Source organism: Triticum urartu, unplaced genomic scaffold (genome assembly GCF_003073215.2).
Source record: "Triticum urartu cultivar G1812 unplaced genomic scaffold, Tu2.1 TuUngrouped_contig_4450, whole genome shotgun sequence".
In the NCBI taxonomy this organism is placed as follows: domain Eukaryota; kingdom Viridiplantae; phylum Streptophyta; class Magnoliopsida; order Poales; family Poaceae; genus Triticum; species Triticum urartu.
Genome location: NW_024115041.1, coordinates 1,045 through 13,899, shown reverse-complemented (window position 1 = coordinate 13,899; position 12,855 = coordinate 1,045). Strand labels below are relative to the sequence as shown.

The 12,855-nt window shown below is 41.6% G+C and overlaps 1 protein-coding gene across 2 annotated transcripts; it reads right to left on the bottom strand.

Moving 5' to 3' along the window:
* Nucleotides 1-7,836: 7,836 nt before the first annotated feature.
* LOC125527838 lies at nucleotides 7,837-12,487 on the bottom strand. 2 transcript variants are annotated; one of them, XM_048692349.1, is made up of 8 exons: nucleotides 12,364-12,487; nucleotides 11,776-12,068; nucleotides 11,631-11,700; nucleotides 11,383-11,438; nucleotides 10,010-10,085; nucleotides 8,810-8,846; nucleotides 8,342-8,456; nucleotides 7,837-8,108 (listed from the first exon to the last, which is right to left on the bottom strand). In XM_048692349.1, the coding sequence occupies exons 2-8, from the start codon at nucleotides 12,057-12,059 to the stop codon at nucleotides 7,916-7,918; spliced, it is 831 nt and encodes a 276-aa protein (XP_048548306.1). In that variant the 5' UTR covers nucleotides 12,060-12,068; nucleotides 12,364-12,487; the 3' UTR covers nucleotides 7,837-7,915. The 2 variants fall into 2 exon arrangements, with proteins under 2 accessions (XP_048548306.1, XP_048548305.1); XM_048692348.1 differs by lacking the exons at nucleotides 7,837-8,108; nucleotides 8,342-8,456; nucleotides 8,810-8,846; nucleotides 12,364-12,487 and adding exons at nucleotides 8,913-9,184; nucleotides 9,418-9,532; nucleotides 9,886-9,922 and having other exon boundaries at nucleotides 11,776-12,258.
* Between the last annotated feature and the right edge of the window lie 368 nt (nucleotides 12,488-12,855).

Below are 12,855 nucleotides of genomic sequence, written 5' to 3'. Positions count from 1 at the left end.
TTTGCCCCCTAAGTGCGGAAACGCTGCCACATGTGCCGTCTAGGTGGCTGACGACAAAGACCATTTCATCTTTGTCGTCCGCCAGTGGAAGGCAAAGAAGCCTTCGCCGTAGCCTATATAGCCGGACCTGTTGCCGTGTGCTGACAGAGGTAAAGGCCTTTTGCCGTCCGCCATGGCGGATGGCAAAGTGCCTGATTCCTGTAGTGACTCCTGCCTACATCTACTACTATTACTACACACATTGACCTCTATCCAGCATGCATCTAGAGTATTAAGTTCATAAGAACAGAGTAACACCTTAAGCAAGATGACATGATGTAGAGGGATAAACTCAAGAAATATGATATAAACCCCATATTTTTATCCTTAATGGCAACAATAAAAGACGTCCCTCGCTACTCTTACTGTCACTGGGTGAGGACACCGCAAGATTGAACCCATCACAAAGCACCTATCCCATTGCAAGAAAAACCAATCTAGTAGGCCAAACGAAATCGATAGATCAAAGAGAAATACTAAGTTATCTCAATCATGCATAAAAGAGTTCATAAAAGACTCAAATAATATTCATAGATAATCTGATCATAAATCCACAATTCATCAGAACTCAACAAACGCACCGCAAAAGAAGATTACATTGAATAGATCTCCAAGAACATCGAGGATAACATTGTATTGAAAATCAAAGAGAGAGAATAAGCCATCTAGCTACTAGCTATGGACCCTTAGGTCCGTGGTAAATTACTCACGCTTCATCGGAAGGGTGGCAAGGTTGATGTAGAGGACCTCCGTGATCGAATCCCCCTCCGACGGAGTGCCGGAAAAGGCCCCAAGATGGGATCTCATGAGAACAGAAGCTTGCGGCAGCGGAAAAGTATTTTTGATGTGTCCTATGGTGTGGGGGAAATATTTGGGTATTTATAGTGCTCGAGTTAGGGTTGGAAGGTCTCCGAGGGCCCCACAAGCCAAGGGGGCGCGCCCCTAGGGCTTGTGGCCTCCTTGTAGGTCTTCTGGCCTCCTCCCGAAGCTTCCTAGGTTTCTTCTGTTCCAAGAAAAATCATCGTAAAGTTTTATTCCGTTTGGACTCCGTTTGATATTGATTTTCTGTAAAAGCCAAAAACAAGGGAAAAACAACAACTGGCACTAGGCACTAGGTTAATAGGTTAGTCCCAAAAATAATATAAAATAACATATTGGTACATATAAAACATCCAAAATAGATAATATAATAGCATGGAACAATAAAAAATTATAGATACATTGGATACGTATCACCGGCGGGCAGCTTGGTGAGGCCACCAGATTAGATTATGTGTGTTGATGCGAGGTCAGGTCACATCATCAAGCTTGTAGGTGTAGCGACTATGGTTGCCAAGAAGGTGGCTTTGGGTTGATCCATGTATTTATTTTTGCTCGATTCTATTGAATATAATAAAATGGTTGTGTGCATCGCTTGATGCAGAGGCCAACGGTTTGCTAATCATGTAGGAGTTGTTGGATTTCTCTAAAGAGGAAGGGTGATGTAGCCTACCAACAGAAAGTATTTCCGTTAGTTAAGAACCAAGATTTATCGAACTAGTAGGAGTCTACAAGCTAACAAGATAAGCGGCACTGCATACAAACAAAACAAATGCTTCCACCCAACTTGGCAAGGGGGTTATCAATCGCCTAGTATTGATAGTTACAAGTTAAAAGAAAATAATGATAGATGGTGATAACAACAACATCAAAATAGTAAAGAGAGCAATAGAGCGACGCAAATAATAATGGAGAATAGATGATACATCTCCAACGTATCTATAATTTTTTATTGTTCCATGCTATTATATTATCCATCTTGGATGTTTTATATGCATTATTATGCTATTTTATATCATTGTTTTGGGGTCTAACTTATTAACCTAGTGCTAGTGCTAGTTGCTGTTTTTGCCTTTACAGAAAATCAATACCAAATGAAGTCCAAATAGAACAAAACTTTTTGAGGATTTTTTAGGACCAGAAGACACCCAGGAACCTTCAGGAGGAGGCCAGAAGGGCCACAAGTGAGCCACAAGCTCACCAGGCGCGCCCTAGGGGGCGCCCTATGATCTTGTGGGCCCCCAGGCCCCTCTAATCCTAATCTCAACTCTATAAATACCAAATATTCCCCTTATACTGATACTTTTCAGTCGCTGCAAGCTTCTGTCCTTGTGAGATCCCATCTTGGGGCCTTTTCTGGTACTCCACCGGAGGGGGATTCGATCACGGAGGGCTTCTACACCAACCTTGCTACCCTTCCGATGATGTGTGAGTAGTTTACCACAGACCTACGGGTCCATAGCTAGTAGCTAGATGGCTTCTTCTCTCTCTTTGATCTTCAATACAATGTTCTCCTCGATGTTCTTGGAGATCTATTCGATGTAATCTTCTTTGGCGGTGCGTTTGTTGAGATCTAATGAATTGTGGATTTATGATCAGATTATCCATGAATATTATTTGAGTCTTCTCTGACTCTTTTATGCATGATTAAGATAGATTTGTATTTCTCTTTGATATATTGATTTGGTTTGGCTAACTAGGTTGATTTTTCTTGCAACGGAAGAGGTGCTTTGTAATGGGTTCAATCTTGCAGTGTCCTCACTCCCAGAAAGGGTAGCGGGGTATTTGTATTGTTGCCATTAAGGATAAAAAGGTGGGGTTTATTCATATTGACTAGATCTATCCCTCTACATCATGCCATCTTGCTTAAGGCGTTACTTCGTTCTTGTTAACTTAATACACTAGATGCATGTTGGATAGCGGTCGATGTGTGGAGTAATAGTAGTAGATGCAGGCAGGAGTCGGTCTACTTGTGAGGGACGTGGTGCCTATATTCATGATCATTGCCTTAGATATCATCGTGACTTTGCGCTTTTCTATCAATTGCTCAACAGTAATTTCTTTACCCACCGTATGCATTCTTTCGAGAGAGAAGCCTCTAGTGAAAACTATGGCCCCCGGGTCTATCTTTTTATCATATTATTTTTAGATCTATAAAACCAAAAACCCAAAAATACCTTGCTGCAATTTATTTACCTTTACTTTATTTTGCACTTTTATTTATCTTTTATACCTATCTCTATCAAATCTCATCCTTGCAAGTAACCGTGAAGGGATTGACAACCCCTTTATCGTGTTGGGTGCAAGTATTTTTTGTGTGTAGGTGCAACCATTGGTGACTTGTGTGTTCCTCCTACTGGATTGATACTTTGGTTCTCAAACTAAGGGAAATACTTATCTCTACTTTGCTGCATCACCCTTTCCTCTTCAAGGGAAAAACCAATGCAAGCTCAAGAAGTAGCAATAGACCCAGGGCCCATAGGTTCACTAGTGATTTCTCTTGAAAGCAGGTAATGGCATGGTAAACAATTATTGTTCGCAATTGACAGATAAGCAACATTCATAACTATGATCATTCATGGCATAATCTTGTATAGGCATCACGTCCATGACAAGTAGACCATTAAACTTACTGACGTCTACTATTATTACTCCACCCCAAGACCGCTATCTTGCATGCATCTCAAAGTATTAAGTTTGCAAGAAACAAAGTAACGCAATAAGCAATATGACATGATGTAGGCAGAAAGAAACCTAGCAATAAGGTCAATCCCCATCGTTTTATCCTTAGTAGCACACATCACGTGCCTTCTCCGCATTCTGTCACTGGCATAAAGATTATCGTGAGGATGAACCCACTACTATGCACCACTCCCTCTAAAGAATTACCCATCTATCTTTGCCAGAGAAGACAAATAACTCGAAAAGCATACATAGATACTCAATCATACAACAAAGAAATTTCAAAAGATTCAATTATATTGAATGAACAATCTGATCATAAATACATAAATTATCGAACCCCAACAAACACACAATAAGAATTATACCGGATTGATCTCAGAGGAGATCATTGTACTGAAGATCCAAGAGAGAGAGGGGGGGAGCCATCTAGCTACTATATGGACCTGTATGTCCTGAAGGAACTACTCACACATCATCATGGAGGCAGCAAGATTGATGAAGATGGCACCCCAATGGTTTCCCCCTCCGGCAGAGCTCCGGAACAAGCTCCAGACGGGATCGCTTCGGAACAGAGGGTTGCGTCGGTGATAAAAATTTCTCGTCTGTCTCTTTGAGAGTTTCGGGAACATCGAGAATTTATAGGCTAGGAATTATGTCAAACAGAGCAGCATGGGCTCCACAAGCCTGGGTGGCGCAACAAGGGGGTAGGCCATGCCCCTGGGCTTGTGGTCCCCTCGTCCATCTTCTAGTCTTCTTCCGAAGCTTCTAGGGTATCTTATTTTCCATAAAAAACCATCATAAAATTCCATCGTGTTTGGACCTCCCTAGATATGGTTTTTTCTGCGAAACCAGAAACAAGCAAAAAATAGGAACTGACACTGGGCACTAAATTAATAAGTATTCGAAAAATAATATAAAAAGTATACAAAAGTGATAATATAATAGCATTTAACAATAAAAAATTATAGATGCGTTGGAGACGTATCAGAGTTATCCTCCTTTCCAAAAAAGTAAAAGACAACACCGGATCAAAGAAATTAAATTCATTGTGTCGGGGAACATGTAAGAGTTGTATCTCCACTAACATAAAACTCGTCTCTCGTTTTTCTTTAATTTCTATGCAACCTTAGCATTTTGCATATGAAATGGTGCTAAGAGCCAAATATTAGGAGTTGCATACGAAACCGTGCTAGACCTCTCACACTGGCACTATTATAAGGGTAGCCTATATTGCCGCCTAAGCAAAAAAATATGATGTGTGAGAGAGTTCTAGCATCATATTATGATACAATATCATAACCCATCAAGCAGTAAAATATTTTAAGAAATAAATCCTAGTCATAACTTTTTTTGAGGATTTTACAAATGAATTAATGAATGACAATATGATACTACTTTATGATAATACTCACTCTGATAGATTTTATACCATTTTGGTCATTTTATTATTTTTAACTTATATTTGCTATGGTTTTACTTGATAACTAACAATATAAAATGCTCCTTTGAGTGTCTTTTCTCAATAGAAAAATCGGAGTTCTTTGAAGTCGATGCCATTGTCTCGATTTTTGCAGCTTGACTTTTCCTCGAGCCTTCAATGAAATGGCTATAAACGACCAAACCTACATAATTTAGGCTAAACCCACATATCTTGAAAATCTCCATGAGCCGCCATCAGTAAGAAACCTAAGACTGTTGGAGGCATTGTGACAACCTTGCCCGGGACACATCCTTGCAAGACAAACTGTTGAATGATAACTTTGTCGTTGTATTATCCAGGAAGAAGATCGAAAACACAAAAGAGTGAAACATGAAAACCACTGCCCAACTGAAATTCGATCTTACGCTCGTTCTCACCACTTCCTTGATAAGGCGAAGCGTCAGATGATAACCTACCGAATCTAGATCCATCCATCCATCCATCCATCTATGGGAACATTGCAGATTCGTCGATATGTGCAACCTTGGCCATGATTTTTGGTCCCTTCCCACCTCTCCATCTGCCCCTCCGTCATGATGGCGAAGTGGCTACCGGAGACAAGGGACACATGCGAGAAAATGGAGCTTTCCTTCGACAGCTCACAACAATGCCAACATTCACATGTTAAACATTCTTAGATATACTTTCTCTCGTCTTCCTCCTCTAATTCTAGGCGGCTAGGGTAAACTCTCCCCTCCAGACTTCACCGGCGAGCCCGTGGGTTCGCCTCCCCTCTGCCTGCCTCTCCGGCAGTCAGTGGCGGGAAGGGGAATCCCGGTGCATTCGCTCTGATTAGTAGTTTAGGTTAGGGTTTTTAGTCTCGCGGGTGCGGCGCTCGGGCGGATGGCGATGCTTCTTTTTTAAGTTTGTCTTTCGGGCTCTGATCCTCGTCGAGTTCGTCCGTCTGGACGTAGTCGAGAAGCTCCAGTGTAGATTACTGCGATCTACTTGGCGCAGTGAGGTTAGGGTTTCTCGTCATGTGGCGAGACTTGATGTCAGGTGCTTCAGATCTATGCAAGGGTTTAATGGTGACGATTGCGGCTTTAGGGCGCTGATCCTTAGGGGCACATGCACGAAGACTTCCCGGCTGTCATTGACAAGGTCAAGCCGGCTCCGATAAAGGAGTGGCGACAGCGGCACGTCGGCGGCTCGTTTTGGCAGTATTAGTGGTCGTTTGGCGATCTTGAAGTCTCAATATAATTTACTAGACTCGCTACTTAAGAAAGCAAGTGACTACACCATCGTGAAGGGGATAGTCAACAGGTAATTTCAATCATTATTAACTATATCTCGGCCTATTTAATTAGTTCGTTATTTCCTGATAACAACTATTTAATAACTCATTTATTCATTTTCTTTGTCGGCGGGGCAGGGCTTGGGCAAAGTTCATCAGGGCCACTCCAGGCGCATGGAAACAAAAGCTGAAATGATAGCGACCCAAAGTAAGTAATTAAGTAGTACTAGCTAGCTGCCATCTCTTTAATTATCATGCTTGATTAATTATTATCTGATCAAATTCCATTCTCGTAAAGGCCCTGAAGCAGGCGCCGGGGAATGATCTATGTGCATACTACGTTTGCGAGAACATTCGCATGATGGCGTCCGAAAGGAGCAAATCTCAAAGACAGGAGTGGGTACAATATCGATTGTCAGAATACTATTCACAATTTTTACACCATTATCGATATCTAGTCACACAACTAATACACATGCATATTGATCTCCTTCTTAACAGTTCAAAGAGGTGCGGGACAAGCTCCTAGCACAGGACCGCATAGAAGCAATTCAAGAGGAAATAGCGGGATTTGTTGCTCGACCAGGTCATAAATCCCAAAGGAGAATACTATTACCCGCTACCGCCCCCATGAACCACTTCCAATTGTTATCGTGCTCCGAAGACACCAATTAGCTAGGCTAATGCCACTGGCTCCGAAGGCACCAATTAGGAGAAATTGTATATATATACATGTGTGTATATATGTGTGAATTAATTAATGGTGGTTGTGTGAGATATTCGATGATATATATATATAAAATGATCGGTTCTACTAGAAGTTCTATTTATATATATGCATAACGTGTACAATATGTAGTATCGTAAAATACCAGCAAACGAAAAAGAATTAAATGGAAAACACAAAATTAAATGAAAAAGAAATCATAAACCCAAAACCCCCAACATTTTAATACCGGTTGGTGACCCCAACCGGTACTAAAGGGGGGGCCTTTAGTGCCTACATTTTAGCGTCGGTTACCAAACCGGCACTAAAGGGCCTTACGAACCGGTGCTATTGCCCGGTTCTGCACTAGTGTGTATGTGCGTGTATATGAGCGCTTGTGTCTGTACTGATGCTCAAAAAAAATACTCCCAAGGTAATGTAGAGAGAGAGGGAGAAAGGGAGAGAGAGAGTTCCTTTCCCATAATACTAATACTCCCAAGGTAATGTAGAGAGAGAGGGAGGGAGAGAGAGAGAGTGGTGACGAAAACAAAGAGGATAGATAAGGCAGCAGTGGTCGCGCGTGGTGAAACGGTGCATCGGGCCCGTAGGAAGTGCGCGTGTGTAGCAGGCACGCAGGCGACCGGCGCAAGCTTCAGCCGGTCCGCTGGCTCGAAACGTTTTCCTTTCCCATAATACTAATACTCCCAAGGTAATGTAGATAGATAGAGAGAGAGAGAATGCATTATAACTGTACAGAGTTTTGAGGCTTGATGGAAGCAACATAAAGCATACTCCGATTTCAACTCAAGTCTAATAACAGGTTAAAGCACCAGTATAGCCTTTTTGGGCAAACGTTACTTTAGACAACATGTACTAATAAGAAATAAGAACTCTTAAAGGTAAGCTTGCCTCTGGATGTAAGCTCATGTATAAACAATGGATGGAAGTAAAATCACAGTTCATCATAAGGAGCATTTGTTGGGGCAGGTCCCTCCTGCACTTTAGCCAAGATGTCTCCAGCTGATACTGAGCCTGATCTGATAGCATCAGCCAGCTTCCTTTGCAGTGTCAACAGGCCAATACGTCTTGAGACAACATAGAGAACCGCCAAGGAGAACACGAGGAACCCAATGGTCAGGATGATCCTGGAACAGATAATAGTTAGAAACTGGCATGGCCCAGGCAGTATTGTTGTTACAAAAGCAGAAACTTGTCCTGCAGATGGAAGCCAAATGCTTAGCGCGACAGGAGTTAAACCCATTTGTTCCACTTCTTTTTGTTTGACTATAAAAGGCCAGAACGAAGACTGTACGACCACATTGTAAACGACTGGTAATAAGGTTGGTTCTGAGTTCTACAAAAGATTGATGCTACATACCTATCGAGAACATCTTGTAGTTGCATCGTGGAGAGCATACCACGGGTGCGCATCAGCAAAGAGCGGCGCCCTTGATACTCACCTTCAGCCTTTCGGAGAACACTTGTCGATTCATCTGCATAAAAAGATTAAATTAGCTAGCAACTTGACCTTGATAGGTCTGGAAATGTGTTAAAATGGCAGAAAAGGATTAGTTATTCATAAGGAAAACTTGAAGCACATGACTGCCATGGTTCCTTAGTACTCCAAGTTTTCCATAACAATAAATGAACACCAGACTTAAATGTTTACTTCGGACGAAAGTTTCATTCAATTTGCTGCACAAGCTAGTGATCCATTTCTGTTCATAGCCAAGATCCTTTCTCAGGATGAGTGAGTGAGTAATTATCATCAGGTTCCTCACACGCTTAAATGTACAGATCCTTACAAGCGAGCATCGGGCACAGGCTTAATCACAGGAAAACTTACCAAAAGTTGACAAGGTATTAGCACTTCTTTCCGCTTCCTGTCAAAACATCTGTAATGCACCAGTATAGCCTTTTTGGGCAAACGTTACTTTAGACAACATGTACTAATAAGAAATAAGAACTCTTAAAGGTAAGCTTGCCTCTGGATGTAAGCTCATGTATAAACAATGGATGGAAGTAAAATCACAGTTCATCATAAGGAGCATTTGTTGGGGCAGGTCCCTCCTGCACTTTAGCCAAGATGTCTCCAGCTGATACTGAGCCTGATCTGATAGCATCAGCCAGCTTCCTTTGCAGTGTCAACAGGCCAATACGTCTTGAGACAACATAGAGAACCGCCAAGGAGAACACGAGGAACCCAATGGTCAGGATGATCCTGGAACAGATAATAGTTAGAAACTGGCATGGCCCAGGCAGTATTGTTGTTACAAAAGCAGAAACTTGTCCTGCAGATGGAAGCCAAATGCTTAGCGCGACAGGAGTTAAACCCATTTGTTCCACTTCTTTTTGTTTGACTATAAAAGGCCAGAACGAAGACTGTACGACCACATTGTAAACGACTGGTAATAAGGTTGGTTCTGAGTTCTACAAAAGATTGATGCTACATACCTATCGAGAACATCTTGTAGTTGCATCGTGGAGAGCATACCACGGGTGCGCATCAGCAAAGAGCGGCGCCCTTGATACTCACCTTCAGCCTTTCGGAGAACACTTGTCGATTCATCTGCATAAAAAGATTAAATTAGCTAGCAACTTGACCTTGATAGGTCTGGAAATGTGTTAAAATGGCAGAAAAGGATTAGTTATTCATAAGGAAAACTTGAAGCACATGACTGCCATGGTTCCTTAGTACTCCAAGTTTTCCATAACAATAAATGAACACCAGACTTAAATGTTTACTTCGGACGAAAGTTTCATTCAATTTGCTGCACAAGCTAGTGATCCATTTCTGTTCATAGCCAAGATCCTTTCTCAGGATGAGTGAGTGAGTAATTATCATCAGGTTCCTCACATGCTTAAATGTACAGATCCTTACAAGCGAGCATCGGGCACAGGCTTAATCACAGGAAAACTTACCAAAAGTTGACAAGGTATTAGCACTTCTTTCCACTTCCTGTCAAAACATCTGTAATAAATTACTTCTGAACTTACGACCAGAAAATCATTAGCATATGAGATACTCCTACGGAGGCGTGCTAACCTGAACCATCAACTGCCGAGACCTACGGAGGCTCTCAGTAATACTTTCTGCAGCGGATGTCATCCCAGCCTTTGTCCTACATCATTTAGAAGGTTCATGTTCATTGTATAAACAGAAATTACAGAATGAAATAACAAATATAGCAGGCGATTCTTTAATTGGTGCAACATTTTGAGGTCATATAAATGAGTTACATCAACACAACGATTTCTAATTTCTTGACCACATTTCATAGTTCAAGGAAAGTTATCTTTATCCATGTTCTCTCCATATGGTGGTGAACATCACCATGCCAGTCACCCATAGGGATATAACCCTCCATCACTGCACACATCACTGCCAATCTCCAAGCATCCCCAGTGAGTACCACACTGTCTGCATAGAAAGGAGGTGAGATCATGATTGATTAACTATGCGTGGCAGTGGCTGCTGCTGCTGCTATGTCGACACATTCCCAACATGCCAGCTGCCTGTCACACCCTATGCACACCGACTGTCTCAATGACTCCAACTTCCAACCTTGCAACACTCACTGTAGAAGCCAACCATCACACCTGTCTGGTTGCGCCTACTTTGCGAACAAGCTTGTTGATCCCTTTAGCAGCCAAGCTCTTCCTCAAGCACAGGAGTCATTGGCAAATTTGTGTATTTTACCATTTTATATATGTTCTTTTTTAGCATGTGCCTATTTCAATAATTCTTGTTTGGATTCAGTTACTTCAGATTCTCCGTCATTTATCATGGTTAACTGACGTATCCACCTTCAAAAAAGATGTCATCAATTACAGAATTTCTCAATAAAATGGAATAGTATATCTGCATTCTTCTAGGCAAGACATGTGCTTGGGGCGGCATAAATCCTACCAAAATCTTGAGTTTTCTCATACAGTTACTGTTGCTCCCTGCAGTTTAACTGAGCATGACATTCATGGGAGTTCTGCCGGCGATGGGGCGGGCAAGTGAACAGAATAGGATGAAGGAGAAGAAGAGAAGAGGTACATTTTTTTATTTGCTGCTGATTATTGACTGGATGTCACCATGACAAATATTCCATCATATAAGTTGCCAGTGTGGCAAACCCCCCTCCATGTCAGCAGAACCACTAATCCAAACCACTAATGGCCATCTGAGAGAGTTAAATAACCAGTTCCATAATTCAAGGAGTTAAATAGACTTTCTCAATAGTCCGAGTGACGAAAGTAGACCTGTTCCGTCAGAACTGAAAATCCACAGCCTTTGCAGGCCTTCACGAATTCTACACTTGCTATAAATTCCCGTGAAACTGAACAGATCATCAAACACATTCTACAGCTAACGTCTCAAATATTTCAAAAATATACCAACAATACAAAGACCTTATTTGATCAACTTACTGGAGATTACGCCTCCGAATAGTGGACTCTTCTCCACCTCCCAGAAGAAGCTCCCTCTAGAGAGAGCAAAATTAGAATGTGAGAGCACCTTAAAATTACAGGCAAGCTAGTATTGCTCAGGTAATAAAGTACTTCCTCCTATAAGACGTTTTTGCAAGCTAACATAGCTTGCAAAAATGACTTATATTATGGGACGGAGGGAGTATATCAATTTAATGGAGCATACTCTGAAAAAAAAAATCACACACCTCTTCTTGAGCAGCTTTTCCAATGTTCACTTTTGCTTGTAAGTTAGCACTCCTCAGGGTCGCACGCAGCCTGAAAACAAAAAGTCAGATGTATACAAAAACTAAAGAAACAAAGCAAATAAAAAGACCTCTAAGAACAGAATACCGCTGATACTGTTCCTTCCATGATCCTAAGGTTGCCTGTCCAGACTGAACTTCTTCAAAAGTGGGTAGCTGCTCTGCCAGAAGATCAAGCCTGCATTGCAGTGCATTCAGCAATTGCAGTGCATCCTGTGCAGAACCGTTCAACCTAGGAAGAGACATTGCTTCTTCTGTCCCTTTCCCCATCTTCCCACAGAATTCAATTGCAGCAATGCACACCTCAAGCTGTGCAACTGCTTGGCTCCATTCACTTTTCAGGTTTTCAACGGCTTGTGTGACCTCGTCCATCTTTATTATCTGAATAGATCAATTCAGCGGATTTATCATGCTGCTACTAATGAAGCAATAACTTGTTAAATACGAGACTTACAATGAAAACGGAATCAAGCAAGAAACATTCAATTGGACAAACTGACAAACCAGCAGTAAATCCAACTAAGAAATTACACTGCGTTGGGCTCACTTCTTGCTGGTCATCGATTTTACCACCTCAACGTGAGATCTCCGTCCAAATATACGCTTAGCCAAGGGTAGCACAAACCTAATCTGAACTAGAATGTTTAAGAAAAAACTGCTGCTCCAGCTGCAGTACCTAGTGGCTGCAGCAATGGAGCTCCAGACAGATGATTATCGAATTCCAATTTAGGTGGTCCAACTCAACAGCACAGACAAGGGCCATTACCCAATCCAAAATCAAATCTGTCTGCATAAAATCTAAACCAAAGCCCCAAGGTGGTGGGGTGAGAGTCAAACACGCATCTAACAAACTAAACTAAACGATCATAAGTGAACATTTGCATGTCCGTTAGATGAATAATTATACTTTTGGAAAATGATGGATATGGTTACAAACAGCTTGCAGCACCTTTTGAAAAATCAAACCCATCAAGTATCCTAGATTGAACTTTCTGTGGCTTTAACAACCAATCAAGCGTTGATTGATGTCAATGCTTTGCTGTTGCAAGCCGTTGATTGCTTCGGCGAGGTTATGTCTTTTTTCTTTTTTAATATTTGGTTGTGTGCATGGGTGTACTTGGTATCATCTTGGTATTAATATATTACCCCAATAAAAAAATAACAACCA

Bases quoted from the DNA above. Each gene is read 5' to 3' on its own strand.
- LOC125527838 (XM_048692349.1), bottom strand. From the start codon at position 12,059: ATGGACGAGGTCACACAAGCCGTTGAAAACCTGAAAAGTGAATGGAGC. The intron at 11,701-11,775 runs GTATTCTGTTCT...TTTTGTTTTCAG, and splicing joins TGGAAGGAACAGTATCAGCG to GCTGCGTGCGACCCTGAGGA. The intron at 8,109-8,341 runs GTATGTAGCATC...TATCTGTTCCAG, and splicing joins CTACAAGATGTTCTCGATAG to GATCATCCTGACCATTGGGT.